At 34.5% G+C, this 24,363-nt stretch overlaps 1 protein-coding gene across 4 annotated transcripts in view; it reads left to right on the top strand.

Annotated features, from left to right (window-relative positions):
* mxt (Eukaryotic translation initiation factor mextil) overlaps nt 1-23,891 on the top strand; it is a 446,323-nt gene extending 422,432 nt beyond the window's left edge. For 3 of the 4 annotated variants that reach the window (XM_090397619.1, XM_090397617.1, XM_090397616.1), the window contains 2 exons: nt 10,098-10,337; nt 19,606-23,891. In XM_090397619.1, the coding sequence (XP_090253745.1) occupies nt 10,098-10,337; nt 19,606-19,710 (345 nt within the window). In that variant the 3' untranslated portion in view covers nt 19,711-23,891. Of the gene's footprint in view, nt 1-10,097; nt 10,338-19,605 lie in introns of those variants that run through there. The other variant, XM_090397620.1, reaches the window with a different exon arrangement.
* Nucleotides 23,892-24,363: the final 472 nt, after the last annotated feature.

Here is a 24,363-nt window from a genome sequence, read left to right as displayed (position 1 = left end):
AGTTTCGCTCATCTACATTCCTAGGCAGCCTTTCAACATCCTATTATATATCATATTCTATTTATCTCAGCCTTACACCAAAATAGCTTTGGGCCATTACATATATAGCATCTTTTACCTCCAAACCTGAGTAGTCATAATTACACAGCTCTGTTTCCTTCCTATTCTTTCCTGTATTTTATCATCAGTTAACTAATATTTAACAAAATAACACAAGGAAAAGAGTGAATAACATTTCCACAAGAGGAAAAATGACCACTATGCCGACCTAAATCACAGTGGATTGATGACATCATCAGATTTGCAGGAGTGACATGGAAAAGGAGAGCCATGGACAGACAGTTTTGGAGTAATCTTGGAAAGGCCCCCTTCATCCAGCAGTGGATTGACAACTGATGATGATATATATTAAACCATATATATATATATATATATTAAACACATTACTTATCTTAAAACATCTAGTCTCAATACTAGAAGCTGTCTACAAAAAAGCTAAACCACAGAAAGTGCCATGTTCATAATATATTTAATAGTCAAATATTTCAACAGGTTATCAGTGGCAAAAGTTAGTTTGATTATCAAGTAGAACACAAATAATGGATTATTTAAAGTAATAAAAGCTGTGCGATGGTATACATAGAACAATGCAATTGGATAACAGAGGAAACATTGTATTATTATTTTTAAAAATAAAATCTTAATGATATTTAATTAGAATAAGATTTTCCCATATCTTTGATAATGAGAGGCAGTCATTCCGGTTCAGGTGGTAAAGTAAGGTTTCAACACTTTCTTTAAACAAATGTTGAAACTTTTTATGATGGCAACGATGGAATAAGCATATTTCAGACCATGGTCCAAAATACACTTACTCCATCATTGCTGCCATAATTCAAACATTTGTTTAAAGAAAGTGCTGAAGCTTTACTTACTGAACCTGAATCAGAATGGCTGCCTCTCACTATCAAAAATATGGGAGAATCTTATTCTAATCAAACATCATTAACATTATTTGTTTTTAATAATAATAATATAATGTTTCCTCTGTTATCCATTTGTAAATTAAAAATCATATTCATATTCTTGGTTTAATCCTCTATCCAAGTGTAAGCAACGATGTGTGCATGAAATCTTCCCAACTGGGTGTCTTGTATATAGATGCTAATAGCTGCACGTCTGCTTTAGTTTCCTATAATGCAAAGCACACATCCTTTCAGTTGTGTATAATGCTGTGCATTTTGTGAAGGACCACTACCCTGATCAGTTTCAACCGTTATTAAAGTCTCATCAGTGAAAGCCAGACCCAGAAGAGATATCATGATTGAAATAATGCAGAAGTCTATTTCTTGTATATGGGAAATATATGACTTCTACATTACTTCAACCTTGATATCCCTTCTGAGTCTAACTTCCACTGATAAGACCTCAATAAAGGTCTTTTTTGACCTTTATTGACCTTTCCCATAATGCATAGCATTATACACACACTGAAAGGATGTGCTTTGCATTATGAAATACTAAGACAATTGATGTGAAGTCATTAGCCTCTATACAACTAGCCCAGTCGTGAAGATACTTCATGCACAAACTTTGTTTGTTTACACTTGGATAAAGGAATAAACCAAGAATATAATGTCTTGGCATCTTTAATTTATATTATAATTTATAATCAAGTGAAAAAAACTTTTGTTACCCATTGTTCATGTTCTGCTTTGTATTCAAACTGCCTGATGCACTGATGATGACATGTAATTTTCAGGTTGAAATATTTGACTATTAAATATATGATTCACTCATTTCCTTGTGTTAATTTGTTAAACCTTATGACATAGGTATCACTAAAACACCCATCACTTAACTAAGTTCCTCTCATGCCAATAATCCTTGGGCAGACCAATTCAATCAATGCTACAAACTCATCACTATTGTTTCTAATATTTCCTTCAAGCATAATAGCCATTTGAAAATTCATCAGTCACATTTGCATTACTACCCATGACTTTACCAACCTTTCCTTTTTCGCAATAATTCTGTACCTCAGATATAACCAATTTTACCTTTTAATCATCATTCTTCACTATTGTTACCAAATTTTCTCTATGCTAGCCACACTCTCACTCCACTTGGACCACCATTGCCTCCTTCCCTCACTCATGTTTTTGTCCTAAACACTCTCTCATCTTTGTATTCACCTTCCTCCTGTCCATGCACAACCTGACTCTTGTGCTCCTTTCATCCTTATCCATACTCACTTTATTCTGCCTTTGTGAATTCTCTCTCTCTCTCTCATCCAACAATTTCATGTCACACAGCTCAGCACCCATGTCATTCATCATCTCTGCTTGCTTTTTCAATTCATTGCTACAACAGACCAGCTACTTTCTCATAATGTGGAGCCTAGCTCAGTCAGTTTCAACAATGCTCTTTGGTTGGAAATACTTGGATTTGAATCTCACTTAAGATGTGAAGAACCTTTATCATGGTTTTTTAACTGAAAGCAAGTTAGCTAGTCTCACACGGAGGTGGCAGAATTTTCCCTCCTAGAAACTTAGGTTTTTCTTCCCGCAGAATAGGCAGACTGGCCAGAAGAAATGCAATTTACAGACATAATACACTGGCTTCAGACCTCATATCCTTAGTTGCTTTGGGTGTAAATACAAAACACTCAGCCAACCAACCTTCTGATACCATTATCCTTCAGTTGTCACAATTACTTTCTCTAAACTCTTTCATCATCTTTCTCTCATTTTCCAAATCGTTCATTTCCCCATCAACTTTGATGCCTGTTCATTCCTCCTCTTGCTTGAAGCCTCAGTTATTTTCTTTGTCGTATCACTCAGAAAACCTGGGAAAATAAGACATTTATTCATGCATATGATTTTATTTCTACCTACTTTTTTCTCTAAGGGTTACTAAATTAACCTGATTTGTTATGTGCACATGCGTGTCTGTGGATAGACATTGTCAAATGAAGCAGTGCACTTTAGATGAAGGAAATATATGTTTGTTTCTTTTGGTTATAGCACTTACAATGTAGCGGCAGATGGCATTGGTGTAGTTGTGGTTCGTTGTAGTTGGTGGATTGAGTGGTGTAGAGTAGGTGCCCTCCCTTGATGAGTCTTTGGACTCCCTGGAGGGTGTTACATAATAATAATAAATAGCTATTTAGTTAAATGACAGATACACACTCTAGGGCACATCAGTCATATGAACTTTTTCTAAGCTTAATGGCTTAGACAATCACATTGAGAATCATTGTGTTAGTCACTTGCATTCAAGTGATATATATCTGTGAAGATTATGTAAATATAGATATCAAATATCAATGTATTATACTGTGTGTGTGGCAGAGCTTAAAAGTGAGTTAAGAGGTGAACTGCAAGGAAGTTACTACACCCATCAACTGAGATGTTGTTAACCTGAGTAGTTATATGCACATGCATGTCTGTGGATGGGCATTGTCAAATGAAGCAGGTGCACTTTAGATGAAGGAAATATATGTTTGTTTCTTTTGGTTATAGCACTGACAATGTAGCTTGAGAAATTAGTCAGAATGATTTGTTTTCTCTCCTAAAAGCATATCAAGATCAGCTACTGTTCAAAGTTCTCAATGCACTAGACCTTTCTACATCATTGACTACATTGCGTGCATGTGGGGGGGGGGGGGGGGAGATTGGCAGTGTCATGAAGCAGAATCACTTCAAATTGCACCAGATGGTTATTTGAATTATTGATCACCAATGCATCTTCCAGTATGAACAGAGTGAAGAGACACAACCTTTGGAATGCCATAATAATTGTTACCTTGTATGGGGAAAATTGTGATAAACACTTTAAGGATTCATCTTTCACTTGTATATTTTGAAATGTTCATTTACTACAATAATGTACAGTGTGTTAATTCTGGGTGACAGAGTTGGTGTCAATTTGGTTTTTAGGCTATAGGTTCAGATCAACCCTAGAGGCTCCATACTCAGCCAGTATCAACAGTGCCCTTTAGTTGGAAAGACCTGGGTTCATATCCTGTCTAGAATGCAAGGAATGTTTATGAGGTGTTTTCAAGTGAAGGTGGGTCAGTTGGTCCCATATGGAGGTGGCAGAATTTTTCTGCCCAGAAACTTGGGTTTCTCATCCTGAAAAGCAGGCCAGAAACACCAACCAAATACAGTTTACAGACAATGCAGATACCACCTCATAAGTAGTAAGCAGGTTTCTAAGAAGCCAAGTTATATGTCACGACAAGCTACTGAGCCTAACATGAAAGGGAAGATTAAAAGTTCAAATTCTATTGTGGCACAAATATTTATAAACCTTTTTTTCAGTTAACTCCTGTATTTTACAGTTTCCAGGGGAGGAAAGTCATTTGCTTTGTGATATTAAAAATAAATATACTGATTGTGTTTTTACAAAAATTTTTAGTAAATTATATTTCAAGTTTTCATATTAATATTTTATTTAATATACTCTTTTTTTTTAATATTGATAAATGTGAAGGAATGCAACATATTTGGTCCCATATGGAGGGACCAAAAATGTCCCTCCATAATTTCTTGTAATGCATATATTTATGCATTACAAGAAAATTACAATCACTTTTTGCATTGCACAGATCATTCTTATTTCCACATGTGATTTATAATAAAGACATATTCATCTAATCACATCACTGTCACATTCCACTCACTAAGCTGCTAACATATTATTATCCTCAGATCTTCGTGGGGTGAGACTCATTGTGGGAAGTTCTCCCCCAATCACACACAACTCATCATACCATGCCTTAATAAATACATGCACATTCTCAGGCAGTGCATTCCAATCATTCACCACTCTCCATGCAAAAACTCTGCTTCTCACGTCTTTCCTCACATCTCTTTTATACAGCTTACATGGAAGACTTCTTGTTCTTCCTCCTCCCCCCAATATTCTGTGAAAGATCTCTTCAACATTAATTTGTTAAGAACCTCTTACCAACTTATGTTTCTATCATATCAGCCTTCCTCCTCCTATCCACTAAAGTCTATAAATTGCATTTTTCTCAATCTTTCTTCATACTCACCATTCCACCACCTCAATCAATTATCTTTCAACCCTTTCCAATACCTCATCATCCTTTTGAAAAACCAAGTGACCAAATCTGTGCACGGCAGTCTATATATGGCCTAATCAAGGTTTTGTTATTAACATACATTACCAGAATCTCCTTACGCCTACAAGTCAGTGTCCTCTGCATCATTGCCAGAATTCTTTGTGTTGTCCTCACAATTTTAAAAATGTGTCCTCTAAATTTTAGATCACTATCCATCATCAGACCCACATCTTTCATTTCTCCACCTCCTCCAACATATCTCCATCAAGTGTATATTCCACATCTCATCTTTGTTGTCCTTTAAAACCTTACACTTTGCAATATTGAACTGATAATCCCCACTTATGCCCATTCACTCACTTATTCAGATTCTCTTGTAAAACCACATATACTCTACTTCTCATAGTTCTTCTCAACTTTGCATCATCTGCAAACAACTGAATATCCCTATTCAAACCTTCCCCAGTATTGTTAACATACATTAAAAAGCAATGGCTTTAAAACACTCTTGAGGCACTCCACTAGTGACTTTCCTCTTCTGGGATATTGCTCCTTCATACAAAACTCTCTGATACCTATCAGAGAGCCAATCTCTAATCCAATGCACTAATTTAATATCTGTTCTAGTTTAACCATCAACTTATTGGTAATCTATCAAAAGCCTTTGTAAAATCAAGTATACTACTGTGTTGTCCCATGCTCCTGTCACCTTATTGTAATTATTAAGCAGATTATTAAAACATGATCTTCCTCTAGCAAATCTGTGCTGTCCATCAAAGAGAATACCACTCTTGTCAACCCAAGAGTGGTATTCTCTTGTCAACCCAATTCTGGATCTTGGTTCTCAATAACCTTTCCAACACTTTAACCGCAACATCTGACACACACAGATTGGCCTATAATTTGAAGCTTGAGTTCTATCACTTCTGTCTGAAGTGGCATAATCTTGCCTTTATTCTACTCCTTCAGAACTTAACTGAATGTAAGACTCATATTAAGCAACTATGCCAAGGCAGATGTCAATTTCCTGGCATATTCCCTCAAAATGTATGGTGATCTATCATTAAGTCCCACAGCCTTATTAACATCATGTTTGCTCAATTCTCTGCATATCTCTTATTCGCTCTAGTTAGTCTCTCCTCCTCCTCCCCTTCCATTGCTTTTGAAATCTGCATGATGTCTCATTCACAAGGATGAAATTCCTTTATGAAAGCTCATTTAATATCTCAATTTTACCATTTTCTTCAACCAGTGTCATCCTTCCAAAATCATTCTTTTTTTTTTTTCTGCTGGCTACATCCTTCCTAGGGTTTTTTTTTTTTTTTCATTAGCTAACTGCTGCTCATAATTCACCTTTGCTACCCTTGCCAACAAGTCACTTTCCTTACCTGTGCTTTCTACTCCTTATAGAACTGATTATTACCAGCCATCTTATGTTATCTCCATAATGCTCTTCTGCTGTACTGCATGCTTAATCTCTGCATTCATCCACTTCACACCTATCTTATTTAACCCTCGGAGTACATTTAGACATTGCTTCTACTAGATAATTCGATATGGCAAAAAATTACTGGCATTATTGAGACCTGGTTGTCAGAGAATGATATAATTACAGGGATAGAATGTAACAGATATTGTATTTTCAGAAAAGATGGAGGAAATGAGGCAGGAGGAGGGGGTATTATTAATGATGGCTGAAGAACTTCAACCAACAAAAAGAGAAGTTAAGGAAGATAGTAGATCTGAGGAAAATGGTTCATTTGAGACCAGTAGGACAAAATATATTGTTGGTTGCTGCTATAGATACTTGGGAGTCTAGAAGAAGATGTGAATGACATGCATCAGCAGATTAGCATGAGTGCAGGCTAAGCAATTATCATGGGAAACTTCAACTATGAGATATAGATTGGAAGGAGGAAAGGGTACATAGCAAAATGGAAATGGAATTTATACAGTTACTTACTAAGGGATGATTACCTGAAACAAAACATAATGGTGGGGAACAGGGGTTTGAGAGTGTTGGATCTGGTAATAGTATCAGATGATCTATCTGTACTACAATAACAACTCTGCTTCCCATTGGGGAAAGCAATTATGCAGTCTTATCTTAGGAGGTTATTCAACATGTGGAATTTTCAGTCAAGAAAGGGTTTATGTGGAACTATAAAGCTGGCAATTATGACAAACTTAGGAAGAAATTTAGAGCAGTGCCATGGCATAAGAAGCTACATGGTATGAATACCATTAGTGCATTGGAAGCAGTCAGGGATTATTTGATCGAGGTAGTATAGACTGCATAGATAAACCGAGCAGAGATTAAGTAGATGAGTAGCAATACAAAGCAGGAGCTGCAAAAAAAAGGAAAAAAAAAAACATTGTGAAGGATATAAACGAAAACCCTTTCTTTTAAGCTTACATGGTGATCTGAATGCATTTTTGAAAATTATGGAGACAACTACCGTGTTTGAATTAAAACTTTAGTTTAATATAACTAAAATCTACATTCAACATTTCGACCTTTATGTCAAGGTCATCTTCTGGAGCATATAACTACACACAGAAAACAAGCTACACTACAATCAAACTGGTTTGTTAAAGTTACTGACCAATCGATATAAACAAAAAGGTGATCAGCATGCTCATGAGCAGTATAAAGTACAGGCAAGAAGGATAACAAATATGGTAAGGAAGACTAAATCAGATTTTGCGAGAAAATTAGTTAAGCAGGCTAAAGTAAATACAAAAGAGAGAGTTTTTTCACTACATAGCAAGTAAGAGAAAGAATAATTATGGAAAGATAACTTAATGCAATGCTGATGGTAGGAAAGTGACAGAAGTAAAAATGTAGTTTAGTTATTAAGTGATTATTTTAAAGGGTATATCATCCAGGTGGTAACTTTGCAGTTATTGAGAAACTAATGTGAGAATTGAAGTAGATGAAGGAGGTACTCAAGTATACTGAAAAATATCAATGTCAATACAGCAGTAGGCCTGGATAGTATATTAGTCATCCTGCAAGATATCTATATCACCTTTATCAACTATTGTCCTCTGCAGTTTTGCATCATCTTCTGCTGTATCATTAGTTTGCTGATAATGCAAAACTGTGGAGGGCAATAGTTGATAAAGGTGATATAGATATCTTGCAGGATGACTTAAATAAATTAGCAGTGTGGGAAAAGGACAATGGTTGTCAATTTAATGTTGCAAAATGTATGGTAATGCACTTTGGATGAAAGGGTTACATACTTTGTATCATATTGATGGCACTAGGTTACAGGAAATTAATGAGGCTAGGAATCTGAGGATGATGGCAGATAGTGATTTGAAATTCAGAGGAATTATTGCAAGAATTGCATCATCCCCACTCAGAGGATTACTTGGATGGTGAAGAACACGTTGTCAAGTAAAGATAGGATGTTATTATCCCTCTTTATAAGACTGTGATTTGGCCATGTTGTCTACTGTGCACAGATTCAGAGATAAGTGACTAAGCTTGTGATGTCTCTATGAGGATAGATTGAAGGTGTGTAGGTTGCAGAGTTTAGGTGACAAGGAGGAGAGGTGTGGGGGGGGGGGTGATAGAAACTTATAGGTTATTAAAGGGATTCTATAAGATTAACACAAAAGATATTTTTCAATACATAGGGAGTAGGGGAAAATCAAGGGGTCACACTCGGAAGTTATCTAAGTTGTGGTTAGTAAGAGCGTGCAGACTTGGAGAGTGGTGAATGAATGGATTGCCAGAGGTTGTGTTAATTATAGATAGTGTTGTGGATAGTGTGGGTCTCCTACGATGAGTGTTTTTGACTCCATGGAGTACCCTTATAAATAATAATAAATCTTGAATATCACCCAAGCAGCATTAATCTCCTTTCCACCCAACTCTTCGTTCCATGTACAGCTGCAGACTGTCTCCTGAGCTTTTCATAATCACCAGATTTACAGTTCCACATATTTCCTTTCCTCACAGAAGTCCTCATATGGCTGACAACCACCCAGATGATCACTTCTTTGTCACTCTCACTAACCAGAGGGAGATTTGACACCCCATTTATAATGACATCCTCTGATGAGGTAATCAGATCCAAGATCCTCGTTCCTTGTATACACTCTTTTACATACTGCCTGAGGTAGTTTTTCCTCAAAAACTTGAGAAATTTATTTTCTTTACTTCCAGATGTTATCTCGTCATCCAGTCTATATTGCCACGTTATCAGGTCTATAGCAATATCTGGCTAAGTATTTCATTCTATTCGCCTGTGTCTCACACCATACTGGCCTATAAACTGCTGTCACTATTTCCCCCTTGCATAGACATAACTCCTTTTCTATCAGCAACAGCACTCCACTGCCTTTTTTACTATTTCTGTTCTTCATGAAAAATATCATATCCTTCTGTCAGGATGCCTTCCTCATCCAACCATGTCTCACTTATTCCAACAATTTTTGACTGAACAAATTCATCTATGCAACAATTTCATTTCCCTTGTTTCTGTTACTTATATCATTTGTATACAAACATAACAGTTCAATTCTGGATGTATAACAAGTTTCACTGTTACCATTTATTCAACTGTAACTTCTCCATGCCTTCCTTGAGCCATTCCTCTCTCTCATTGCCTGTCCAGTATCCTCTTCAAACCCAGCTGTTCTCATTACATCAAATGCAAAAGCATGCATGATTCATGTCACTAGACTCATGGCCTAGTATAATGTGTCACTAATTTCACACCATTGAATTATATTAAATTTTTTTCCTCTCTTGTTTTGGTTTCAGTGCAATGTGCATGTTACAAAAATTGTTGCTCTTCCATACTCGTTGCTGACAGAACATACTGAAAAAATAGTTGCATCTCACTTCAGTATGAATGTGTTAAATGAGAATTTAAATTAAATTGGTTGCATTTCCATTATACAAAGAGTTGCAAAGATAATTTAAACATTTTCTCATTTAGTAACTTAATTTAAAAAATGCCATATTGAAAGAAAGTTGTTTTTATAGGCAGAAGCTTCTACAAATTTGCCATCTCTTAGTGCTAAAGCTAGACGTGCTCAGTTTTTTAAAACTACAGGATCTGTGGTAGAGTTAGTGAAAAAAAAAGATGAAATGTGTTCACACTCCTCTAGTAAAATCTCTTATACCAGAGACTTCCTTCTGGATCTTGCAAATTCTCCATTTAGCAAAGCAGCACCAAAAGATATGTCCCGTATCGCTAGAGATGTACCGTGCATCATAAGAGAGGTGTGTAATTGTGATTATGAGATAATTAATATTATTCTTTTTTTCACAAATTATTTCAAGTGTTAATTTGGAATAGAGCTAAGCTTTACAGATGCTTTAAATTATATAGTTTACAAATATTAATTGTACAAGAGTTGAAATATTATGAAGTATTTGAGAGTCTACAGTGACTCCTTAGTCAAGTATTATAACAAGTTACTTACTACTCTTATTACAAGAATCATTTGAGTCAAAATTCAATCCTCTCTAAATCTGGTTCTTCTTCTTTGAAAATAGTGAAAAAAATGCCCCAGAACCATTATTTTCTTCTTTTTTCCTTCTTCACAGACACATTTTATATGCTCTCAGAGAATTCCCCCCCCCCAACAAAAGTCAAGAGCAGAATGTATTGGAGGGGTAGCATATTTTGCAGGCATCTCTATAGGCTGCATTATTCAGCTGATTTCAACCAAATTTAGAATATAACAGTGGTTTGGCCAAGAAAAGTCTTAGCTCAAAAAAAATTGAGCCAAGACTAAAAAAAAAAAAATGGGGGAGTTTGGTGTGTGTTGCGTGGGATCACTTCCTCCATAAACACCTCTACAGATCACATTTTTCAACTGACTTTAATTAAATTTGGAATAGAGTTGTTTCTTGTATTACTAAAATCTGAGACATTCAGCCTAATCAAACTAAAATGAAGGATAGCCCAACCCCTGCAGATGCCTCTACTGGCTCTGACATTCAACTGTCTTTGACATCTTCAAAATGTAGTATTTTATATTGCTTAAGGTCATCTAGAAATTCATTCGAATCGAACTAAATAGAAAGGGCAGAATTTGGTGTAGAGGAACACAATCACTTTTTTTGAAGTGCCTATGTAAACCCTGTGGTATTTTTTGCTTCCATAGTACTAGGCTGCTTGAAGAAAAAGACTAGAATCAGACCTATACCAGTCAGTGATTAGAATCAGGACTATTCTCTAATGGTGAAGTTTATTGTTAGCCTACTCTATTGTGTAATATGTTATTTTCTGTCAGTCATATGCCTGATGACAAAATGATATAAAAAAAATAGTTTTAAGTTAATAGTATAACATTTCTTGCTTCACTGTAAATAGTTCTTTTTTATGGTTTATTTTGGAGATCTTTATTTTATGCTTTGTTGATAAATAATCAAGTTTTATTCATCAAGTATTGTATGATGAAATAACTTGATGGAATATTCTGGTTTTGTGGCAAGCCCATATTATTTATAAAGCTGTGTGACAAAAAGGTGTGCTAATTGGTCCATATGGCAATGGTAAGATTTTCACCATGAAGTCTTACTTTTCATCATATTGTAAATCAGTCATATTCAGTGCAGAAATATACTTAGTCCACTGTGGATTGGTTGGTTGAATGTTTTTGAATGAAGTTGGCTGTTAATGACTTTCTCTATTATTTTAAAGAGAACTGAGATGAGGATAATGAGTTGATTGTTTGATGGTAGACTTTTATCTTTCCTTTCCTTTCTGGAATTGGCCAAATATGGGTTTGTTTACTTACTGTGGCAACAGATACCAGCTAAGTATGAAAGAGCGTAAAGATAATACATTCATTCTAGATACACTAATTCTAGAACACAATTGGAGAAAACAGACTTGGATGATAATCGTCAAAGATTTTGAATGGAATGGAAAATGAAAGTCTTTATCCTAGCAAGAGATTTCAGTAACTCAATCGAAGAAAGTTTGGATAAGAAAAACAGCAAGTAATCTGACTATGGAATAGAAAGGGAGAAATTATGGAGGCTGTCCTACTGGGTACCATTCAGTGCCAAAAGATGCAGGGAGTTACTACAGGAATGTAGCCACTTCTTGCATCCATATGTGCAGAAACGTGCACCTTTATCCTAGCAAGAGATTTCAGTAACTCAAAGAAAATTTGGATAAGGAGAACAAGTAATCTGACCATGGAATAGAAAGGGAGAAATTATGAAGGCTCTCCTACTGGGTACCATTCAGTGTCGAAAGAATGCAGTCACTTCTTGCATCCATATGTGCAGAAACGTGCACCTTTATCCTAGCAAGAGATTTCAGTAACTCAAAGAAAATTTGGATAAGGAGAACAAATAATCTGACCATGGAATAGAAAGGGAGAAATTATGAAGGCTTTCCTACTGGGTACCATTCAGTGTCGAAAGAATGCAGGAATGCAGTCACTTTTTGCATCCATATGTGCAGAAACTTACATAAGGCTGTGGCCTGATTTATCTGGAGGGAGAACTATCAATAATCTACGGTTTATCTTCTTCTTCCTATCATCATGTCCCATTTAGTACAGGGTCTGCTGATACATGATGACATACCTTTGGAAGGCTCAACCAGCTTGTCACAGAGCCTGATGTTTTTTTTTTTTTTGGGGGGGGGGACACACACACACACATGAATGTAAGAAGGTGAAAGACAATCACAAACATTCATACCCTAAGCAGGATTTGAACCCACCGCCTCTTCACTGGAGAGAAGATACACTAACCACTCAGCCAACAGGTCAGCTATATATGAAAGTATATATCCCAGTTTAAATGAGAGACTGTTCCTAGGGGTGACTCATGCACTTTGGAATCCTTTGAATTATAACAGAAATCATGTTGTAATTCAGCATAAATTTTGGAACACTGCCCATCAGCAATAATCATGAAAATGAACAGATCTAGGCTATTAGGAAAAACTAGGCCGTTACTCAAAACCAGGTACAAAATGTAAAATCTGAACTTTCAAGTTTCTTAAATGCAGATGTTTGGATTATCCTCAAAAAGATTACAGACAACACGGCAAACCATATCCTTCAAACTAAGAAAGAAAATCTCATATCCAAATTTCATAGACTAAAAGATCGACAAAACCAACAGACATATTTGAATTTCTCCACAGTAGATGTTAACAACCAACCAGAAGCAAGAAACAACAGGAGCTACCAATCTCCTGCAGGTAACAGTAATGTAGTTAACCTATCTAACCACGCCTTAAACAAAGATGAACTCTCGCTATTTTCAGCAAAGGTCTAAATTTTGCCTTAGAACCTAGATTGATGAACAAACTGGATTTTATTTGTAATATTGAAAGAGGCTTAAGATTCATCCCAAATAAGCAGAGAAAATATGTTTAGAAACCGCCAACATTTTAAATATAAATTATAAGAAAATAATAACAAGTAACTTAATGAAACATGAATTAATAGCGGTGAAATCATTAAAATCAAATCCGAACATCGTAATAACTAGAGCTGATAAAGGAAGTGCCACCGTTATTCTAAACCGAACCACATAAAAATAGTTAGTATGTACTATTGTCTCGGACAATAGTACATACCAACTTGTTAACTACGACCCAACCAATAGAATAAAAAATAAAACAGAGAAACTACTTAAATCAATTACTACATGGCCCAAAGATACAGTCAAAAAATTACTTCCACACTACGCTCATTCCCCAAGAATTTACAGTCTACCAAAGATACACAAACAAAACACCACTCTGGCCGATAGTCAAAGGTATAGACAGCCCGAATTATCACCTTGCCAAGAAATTAGCTGCAACATTCAAGGAGTTGGTAGGCCATTTCCTCCTCGTATATCAGAAACACACAACACTTCATAAACATAATCAAAGACATTACATTAGAAAAAGATGATTTATTAGTTAGTTTTGACATCTCTGCCCTCTTTACGAATGTCCCAATCAATGACACAATCCTTCTTTTACAGAACAAATTCCCTCCAGATATCACGGCGCTCTTTGCACGTGTATTACGTTTGTATGGCAGAACGCTTTCTACCTACAAAAAGAAGGCAAAGCCATGGGCTTGCCATTATCCCCCTCCCCCCAATTGCTAACTTTTATGTGGAACATTTTGAGCAACATGTTCTAGATTCCTCTCCTTTAAAACCATCATCAACATATCTAAGCCAGACCAAAGTCTGGCTTAGATATGTTGAAGATGTTTTCGCAATCTGGCCTCGTGACCGCTAGACACTTTCCTTAGCCACCTAAACAAACAACACAAATGCATACAATTGAGATTGAAAAACAGAACACACTTCCGTTTCTAGATTCACACGTCTTCTGGCAGTCTTTCCTTCATACTGGCCAATATATACACATAAACTCCTATCACCACCCAACACAAAAACTAGGTGTCATTAATACTCTAAAAAACAGGGCTTTGAAGATCTGCTCCAATGAACAAGTGCTGAAAGACGAATTTAAAGTTATCAGCAATAATTTTCTCAAAAATGGTTACAGTCAAAACACTATTAACGAAATTCTCTGCAAGATCTCAATAAAAAAACAAAGATAAACCAGACCACAATAAAACTATAACCATTCCTTACATTAAAGGGATATCAGATAAAATAAACAGAATACTACAGAAATACAACCTCAAAGCCTCCTGCAAAATTAAAAAGCTTACTCAACTCATCCAAAAACCCACTCCCTCCGCTGGCCCACCCTGGATATACAGTATACTCCAGGGTGTATATACACCCTGGAGTATACCATATTTATTGCACCTGTAATCTACCATATATAGGGGAAACAGGACACACAATTCCTATCAGACAAAAGGAACATGAACAATATATTAAATATAATAACTATGGTGAAGCTGACCTTTCTGATCATGTTGTGAACACTTTATATAGAATTGACTGGAAAAGCACCAGTTGTTTACATTACACCAAAACATGGTATGAACGCAAATTGAAGGAAGCCTGTGAGATTCTTATCAACTATCCCAACCTGAACAATAATGATGGTCTAAAAATCCTAAGCATATGGAAGGCACATATTCTACCCACAGAACCTTTCTTCCTAAGAGTTAACTATAAACAGGACTGTAGGTAATCCAGAATCCTAAATCTAATATAACAATTGTCATGTTAAAAATAGGACATCATTGTTACTGTAAGAAAACTATTTATATGAAAGAATGTTTCTCTCATGTTATCTTAAAATAGAATTTAGCTTTGATGTAGTTTCTAAATAATTAATTTTTAATTTTATCTTTTTTTTTTTTTTTTCCCACTAAAAGTCATGCCAGTAGAATAACTGGTGATCAAATCATTGTTTCTTTAGCTTACTGTGTGAAATGTAACTCAGCTTGTCCTTGTATATACTCCAGATGATGACCTTAATATGAAGGTCGAAACATCGGGAAATTAAAATAGTTATTTATAAAACAGTTGTAAAGTCCATAATTTCTAAAATGAATCTTAGCCATTAAATCATGGATGGCTAAGATATTGAAAACTTTGTTAGAAATGAATATCATGGTTACCTTTGTTTGACAGAGAGAGTGGAAAAAAAAGAAAACATTTGAAACTTAAGATTTTTTCAGAATCTCACAGAAGATTGTAACAAAAAATTATTCTCATCCATTTTATTACAAATATTTCTGCAAAGATAGCTACAGTATGTTACATAATCTTCATGCTGTTAAACTAGAATGAAATCAACAGCTGAAAACTCAACATGGATTCTATTCCAGCTTTGCGACATTACATCTCTTGTTTGATATCTAACCAACTCCCCCAAAGAAGCATACAAAAAAGATATATGAAACTAGCAGAAAAGTGAAAAATGGATAAAGTTTCATCTTAAAATATGTGGTCTTTATGTCAGAAGCTCAGTTTACAACTTCTCCTTATACTTAATTTAATATAAACCCTATATATCCTTCAGCATTAAATGCCAGTTTACAACTTAGGTAGATGGTGTGTTTTGCTCAAGATAAGAGTATGAAAAATGAAAGCTTAAATTGATATCTTCTTGTATTTCCATAGCCTCTATATCTCACCAGTGTCTTTCATTAAAAGCTCTAAGTTTGAATTCCTTAAGGTGTAATGAAAGCTTATGTCAAACATTACACATTAAGAAGATGATAGTAAATGATGAAAGTGGCATCCTGGAAACCATTCTGCAAGATAGAGTTTGAAGTATTCAATGAAAAAATTATCAAAGTTTTTCATTCTCTTAAGTGTGACATTATGCAGATTTCAAGTAAGGAGGAAATGCCAGAGAATAGACTGGTAGAGATATATAGGCATTTAAGTTTGGTATGTTTAATAAAAAATTTGGAATCTTATGACAAAGCCTATTGGATTATGCAGTATAGTCACTACAAAACTTACAATGAACAATGAAATGTTGAAATACCACAATATTTCAAGTCAAATATCATCTACTCCAATTGCCTTTCAACATTTCAAGTTCCTGATGATATTTTTTACCTCAATTCTGAAAGGCTGCAAATCCTGTAGCACAAGAGTGATGTATGTGTTGGCAAGTAGTTAAAGATAAAACCAGTTGATGTGTTTCTTATGAGCACCTGGAGTGTGAAGAAGACTGTTTCAAAGAATAGTGATGGATGAAGTGAAAGAGGAAGAAGTTGATTTAATAAGCGCAAAGCTGAACTGTACATGGATGTTGACGAGCAGCTGATCAGATTTGTACATGGTTAGAGAAAAGTGGAGGAATGGTGGTGGCCAGTTCAGCAGAAACAGTGACCACAAAAATGGCTATACAAAAAGCATAAATGCAAATACAGGATGTCTAACCAGAAAGTAGTTGAAGCAAGTCTATAAGAGTGGGTTCATCTGTTAACTAGATTGTGCTCTTCTGGATAGCATTAAGCATTTTTAAGGAAATTTTTGGTGCATCATTCCCAAAGTGTAAGAAGGGTATTTCTGTAGTTGATAAATTTGGGATTTATTATTTAGATAAGCATTTTATCCTGCTCTGGATTAGATGATAACTTCTTATTTCAGATCCCTTGTGCAGTCTTATATCTTTGGACCAATATAAAGGCATCACTATCAACAATAACATAATTAATAAGACATTACTCGTTTTGCATGTGTTCCTCCATAGGAACATTGTGTTATAATGACTAGTCCATGTCCCAAGCAAAAATATGGCAAATATAATACTTGCCATTATATATGTCTTTTCCGATTCTCCAAACATTTCTGTATATTTAAGATTCATCTCTTACTCTACTATTTAGGACTCCAACAAAAATTAGCTTTTCCTTTTTGTTTATATCAGTTGCCTCTCTAATAACTTATGAAATATCTCTACTTCTTCCCTATGAGAACCTTCTATGTGATCTTAGACACAAACAAGTTTTTGTCTAGTTTCCCATTTTGAAATTTGTCCACAAGATTCTCTTCATGTTTAGAAATAAATTCTATGACTATCTTTACAACTAGTCTACTTATATGTAGAGGCAGTTGACTTCACATCAATTTTCTCAGTATGATCTCACCTGTTTGGGTCTTCTTAACCCAAATATCACCAGTTATGTTTCATAAAGTATTTTTGAGGTTAGGGGCACCAATCTCCCACGTTGTTCGAAAATCCATGTATAACTTTTGACTGTCCAAAAACTTAACTACTAATAGCTTATTGGTGACCGGAAGCCTTACCGATAACATAAACAGTCAATTAACATATATTTTATATGATATGTATGCATATATACTATATTCTTACAATAAAGTAAGCTAAAGAAAAGAAAATGTTATTGAAGATAATCATAAGGAAGTGAAAATACATTTACAGTACTGTATTTATCGATACCATAAGTTTATGTAGTCTGTTTACAAGATGAATGGTCTGTCTGTCTCAGTACCTGCATCAATATTGTCTTATATGATACAAAACATGTAAATGTTATACGTATTACTACTAGACATCAAAAATGAAAAGTTAATGCAAAAAAGAAATGCAAATTTATTTACAAGTATAACGATTCATGCACTAATAATGAAGCAACAGCAATATGATTGCTTTATGGTCACTAGTAGTACAATCGATACAATTGCTTGTAGCCTAGCCTATGCACTAATGAATGAATCGTTATAAAATGTTTATTTTATGATTAATTTAACTAATTAATAACAGTTAATTTTATGCAGTTATGATTTAATACTGCATCTTTACATTTGTTTACATTTCTCTCGACTGCAAATGACCATGTATGGTCTCTAGGTGTTTGTGTGCATAAGATTTGATAAATTTTAACTTTCTATAAATAGATTTGTGTATACTTTATGGTAGTAAATGATAAAATAGACTAGTATCTACATCTATTTTATGATCATGACTAACTTTTCTTAATTTTTTCAATATTTCTGAGCTACGTAATTCGTGTGCGAGTTTTTTCAAATTGGCGCAAATCTCCAAAAATGTTTATTCATAAAAAAACCATATATAAGTGGATATAAGTGGATCTGTGCTGTTCAGACTTGCATTCTTCAAGGGTCAACTGTATTTTCAATTCTTTTGAGGTGAAGTTTGTTTTCATAGCTAAGACTTTTCATTATGATTCTCCAACAAAAACCGAGGTTCCCATCATAATGTATATGCAGTTTTGGCCAGTATAAAATACAGCTGAATAGCTAAGTCTCAAATTGCCAATCTGTCTTTGTTTGTTCGACATCTAAATGAAAGGTGCATAATGGAAAGGTGAGTAGTTCAATATTAGATGAAAACCACTACAGTAAGTTCTACGCATTCATTATAGGCTAGGTTTAGGTCTCCTAGTAATCTACCTTTGAGTGCTTAACAACTCCATGTTGTTGAGTTACTAATGTCAAAAATAATGTGAATAACTTATGCTAACACCCTTTCCTTTCTAAATATCTAGTATACCAATATGTTAGTCACTTTTTTTGAAGATTTACCGTCAAGAAACATTTTGACTAAATCAGTCTGTCATCGAATGATTTTAAGGTGAAGACTAATTATGCCATGGCATAATCAGCCTTGGTTGGAAGAACCTGCTTTGAATATAATCAAGAATAAGAGCAATTTAAACCTTTTCATGTGGAGCTCAGTGAATCACAAGGTGCTCCTTCTGAACACTAGGTTTTCCTCTTGCAAAATAGACAGATTGGTTTGAGAACATGTTGAGACAGTATAAAAATAATTGGATTTAAAAATAAATATTTATTTTTTTAATCCAATTTAGACAAAAGCTGATAGTGTGTGGCGTGTACCTTTGTTTCTATGAGAGCATAAATTGCCTGTGACCAGAAAGTTTCTGTATAGCTAAATATCATCTTTTTTATGCCATTTTTTTAAATATATGCTTGATTAAATTTAAAAAAAAAAGTTTTTTTCTCCCTAAATTTGTAATTTGTGTAGTAGCCGCCATTAAACCAGATTAATAATATATATATATATATTGTATGGTATTAGTTACAAAATTATTTATATATCTTCTTTATGCATTTTCAGCTGGAAAGTCTCTTTGATCCCTTTCTGTATAAAAAGCATCAAAAATTGCCACAGTTACTAACTGCAAATGTTCAGCAGTCAACAGATGGAACAGAAAATGTATAGGTTTTCTGGGAGGAAAAAAAAACGTTTTTATCAGTGCAATTTTGTCTATTCTCATCTATATAACAGTAACTGGAATCATCCTTGATGCTTTCCTTTTTGTATAAAAATATATTAATAGGTGCTGATATAATAGAAATGCTTTAAAGACTATCAAAGATTTACACATATATACATACATATGTGTGTATGTAGTTGTTTTGTTTGAATATTTTTTATAACAAAGTTTGAAAAGCTCTTAATAACTGTGCATATATGTTTAGTAATTTATTATTTTTATATTATTAGTTTCTTTCTGTAGTGTTGTTTCCCTAGAAAAACTTACATAGTGACAAACCAGCTTTTTCTACTGGTTACCGGTTTCTAACTTTTATAGAATAAAAATTGTTGTACAGGCAAGTGTAACTATACAGTATTTGCAGAATATATTTCAGATAAAAACAACAGCAAATTAACTCTTATTCTTTCTTCTCTTTTTTGCCCATTTATGAAATCTAATTTTAAATGTGCAATTTTCACTTAAAAATAATTTTATCACGTATTGTTTCATTAATTATACATAAATACTGATGTATTTCATACATGACATGTGAAACCAGAATATAATTTTAAAACTGATTTAATTGAGCTGTCAAAAACTATTATTTACAAATATGATTTGTTGATGTTTATGTAATAAAAATTATAAATCAAAAAGTGCTTTGTTTTCATAGATTTGGAAAAAAAAAAATGGACTTTTTCAGTTGAGGTTCTAATTGTATTAGGTTTGGAAGGGTAATTATGGCTTTCATTGGACAAAATCCATTGGAAAGCTTGCTTTTGGTGTCTCTTTCTGGTATCACTCCTTTTGAGAAGTATATCTGTGCACCTTTAGATATTCATGTACATTATATGCTAATGAGAAAATAGTTATTATTTTTAGCTTTCAAGGAAGAGACATAAGTCCATCTAGGGTGGTAACAGCATGATCTCAACAAATAACCCAAATTCATATTCATATCTAGAGATAAACATGACTACTACCAAATGTGTTCAAGATCTTCAAGTTAACACGTTTCTTTTAATCAAATTTCTACCCATCCATGATACTGATGTATTAATGTATTGATTTATTCCTTTTAAAGAATCCTATATATGAGAGTTTGTTCAACCTCTCATGTATAGGATTATTATTATCTTGACTTCCATTGAGTCACAAAACTTATTGTGGGAGTTCACTACTAGTCAATACAAAATCTATCATACCACCCCTTAAACTCATCCACTGTTGCACTTTTATCCATGCAAAAAACTTCTTATCCTTTTACTCACTACTTGCTTTGAGACTTCCAGGAATGGCCCATTGCCCTTGTTTTTTTCTCCTTGTTCTACCATATGAAAAATCTTCCTGTTGTAAATCCAATAATAATCCTCCCCCAAGCTTAACATCATCTACAAACAACTGAATATCTCCTTGTAGTTCTGTGACAATATCATTGACATAAAAATTGAATAGTAATGGTCCCAGTACTGAACCTGTGGTACTCCATTTGTAACCTTCCTATTCACTAATACTGCTTCCCCACATACAACTCTGTGATATCTATCAGAAAGCCAGTTGCTATTCCAGTCCACTAAACTGATTTCCAAGCCCATATGTTACAACTTTCATGTGGCGCTCTGTCAAATCAAATGCCTTTACAAAATCAAAAAGTGACAATGTATACCTTATCCTTGTCCACCACTCTTGTTGCTCTGTTGTAAAAGGTAACCATATTGCTAAAACAAGAATGCTCCCTTTACAAACCCATGCTGGTCTGCATAAATAACATTACCCTCATCTGCTTCTATATATGAGTTGTTACAAATTTCTCCAAAATCTTGACATTTACAGAAGACATACAAACTGGCCTATAGTTTGACCATTCTACCATCGTCTTCATGCAATGGCACTATCTTACCTTTCTTCCACTCTCAAGGGACTTGTTCCATTTCAAGACTTTTATTAAACAACCAAGTTAATGGCACAGTCATTTCTGCAGCATATCCCCTTAAAACACATAGCGAAATTTTATCCAGTCTCCCTGCACTAAGTACACTGACATTCAGTGTACTCAGTATTCGGAATACATTCACTTCTAACAGTTTAGCCCTCTAGGAATAAAGCCTGACCAAGATGAAACACTCTTAATAAAGTGATCATTAAATAGCTCAACTATGTCATCTGCATATGAAACCTGAGTTCCATCTCTATTCACAGTCATTTTCCTCCTGCTTGCAAAAAAACTCCTTGGAACCTTAGATTGCAATGCTAGTCTCTCATGTTCAGATTTTTCTCTCCTTAGTCACTTTATTATTCTCATGCAACTATTCACCACCTCTCTTTATATATCTTTCAAAATATAAGCATCACCCATCCTGCACTACTGACCTCTCTTCTTTCAAATTCTTTCATCCATTGCTTGAAGCTGGTTTCTAAGTCTGTGATAATTACCTGCTAATAATTCCATATAAATTCCTTTTGTCTTGATACTTATTCATACTCTAAATTACGACTAGATGGTCACTCTCATCAAATGGGGGCAAGTATGACATCTTAAGTCACAATTAGATCTTCTAACATTATGACCAAATCCAAAACTCTTGATCCTTGTGTTCTCTCCACCACATGCTGCTACCTCTGACCAGTTTATATTGCTAGAGTTGAAGACCTCCATAATGATCACTTGATTTGTACTTACCTAGCTAATTTGCCCAAATATTTCCTAGTCATTGCCATCTGTATTTCCTGGTCTATAGCAACATCCACTAAATATCTTGTCATATAAACATCTATCTCACACCATATACTCTAAAAGTTATTAGTGTTATGTCCACTGTGATTCTCCATCCCGAGAGGGCAGAATTCATCTCTTATCATTAGTAACATTCTACCACTATTACTTAAAAAGAAGTACAGTAAAATGGACAACAGACAGACACACCACAAGATTAAAAAGAAAGTATTCTGAGAATCATCATATATTTTACAGAACACCTGATTTGATTAAGTTTTGCTGCAAGAAACTGCTAGAAATCTGGGAGAACTTTGCCAGAAAACAACCCAATATTGATCACTTTTGACTGCACCCTTACTCATTTTTTTATGATCACATTGTGAATTGCTGTACTTAATAACTAGAGGCATAATATTGATAATCAAGTAGTCACTTTTTTTTTTATCTCTGTATTGTGACCTTTAAACCAGAGATTCCCAGTGGAGTCAAGATTTGATCCCACCCCTCGCCCTTGTGGTTGATCAACTTGAAAGAGAAAATCGAATGAATATTGACAGGTGAATTTTGTTATAATAGTTTACTGATTATTATAATTCACTGAGAAAACAAGAAAGAGATTGAACACATCAGAAGATGGTGACTTAAGGATAAAATTCAGTAATTTTAATGTCGATACTGCACAGTTAACTAATTTGAATGTTAACTAATTTAAAGTGAACATGTATTTTTGGATGAGGGAGAAATGCTTTTATGAGGAGGATTCTTAACATTTTATGACAGGCAAAAATGTTAAGAATCCTTGCTTTAGAACATCAGAGCAATAATTACTTCATTTAAGAAGTCAATGATAACAACACTTTTTTTTTTTTATGTGACCTCCATCTACGAAAAACTGTAAACTTAGTACATTTACACCATGGGTGGGCCAAGAATTTTTTTTCTATTTTTATGAATTTTATATGGTACTTTTTGAAGCCTCCAGTAAGCAGGACAGTAGTTTCACACCATGCAGTGAAATTCATCTCCCCTTAGGACAATCATAGACATCTGTGCTCACAGTGGGATTCGAATCCACCACCTTTTATGATTTGAGAACAAATACACTAACCATTCAGCCATCCATACTAGCAAAGTAGTAGCATAGTAGTTTTTGACATTTTGACTATAGTTTCCTTTGGTTTTTGAGATAAATCTTAACTTTGACCTAACACTTCTGTGGTTTGAATTGTCCATGATAGATATTACACATGGCTCAATGAGCCACATGTTTGATATCAGTGCAGTGTCCACCATCAATTTAATGACATCTATAAATTGCAGTTTGTTTTAGAAATAAATTGTTTTTTTTTTTTTTCAAAATATGTTTTATTCTTGATGTATGCCATAGAGCATAGGAAATTGGTTGAATAAACGATTTTTATTAATGTTTTCTCCTTGTGGTTCATACTGGAAATTTTAACTTATCAACAAATAAATACATACAGTTCCTTTATTTAAAGATGTAATTAAATTCTTACAAACAGTAGTTATACAGTAAACACTAGGTGGTCAGCTTATTAAGTAATCCCTGTAATCCACTGCTTTATCAGAAACAGTGCTTTTTGTCTGTTCCAGATTAGGTAAAGCAGGTACAAAGATACCAAGGGATGTGATAGGTGCACATATGCATGAGTGCTCGGTTCATTGTAGTAAGCAATGATTCGACAGCACAAACCGAAGTGAATTTGAGTATAGTATGATTGTGTGCACAAGATCTGCTAGTGTAACATAGTAATTGCCACATACTCTGTGTGTGTGTGTGTGTGTGTGTGTGTGCACATGCATGTGTGTATACACGAACATGCCTACACATCATTTTATAGATTCTTAATAATTTGATTGTCCTGCCATCTGGCAGACT

This window comes from Typopeltis vanoorti, chromosome 9 (assembly GCF_054136105.1).
Source record: "Typopeltis vanoorti isolate ZY-2024b chromosome 9, IOZ_Tvanoo_1.0, whole genome shotgun sequence".
Lineage (NCBI taxonomy): Eukaryota > Metazoa > Arthropoda > Arachnida > Uropygi > Thelyphonidae > Typopeltis > Typopeltis vanoorti.
The sequence above is the reverse complement of the archived record's forward strand: the minus strand, read 5'-3'. Positions and strand labels throughout refer to the sequence as shown.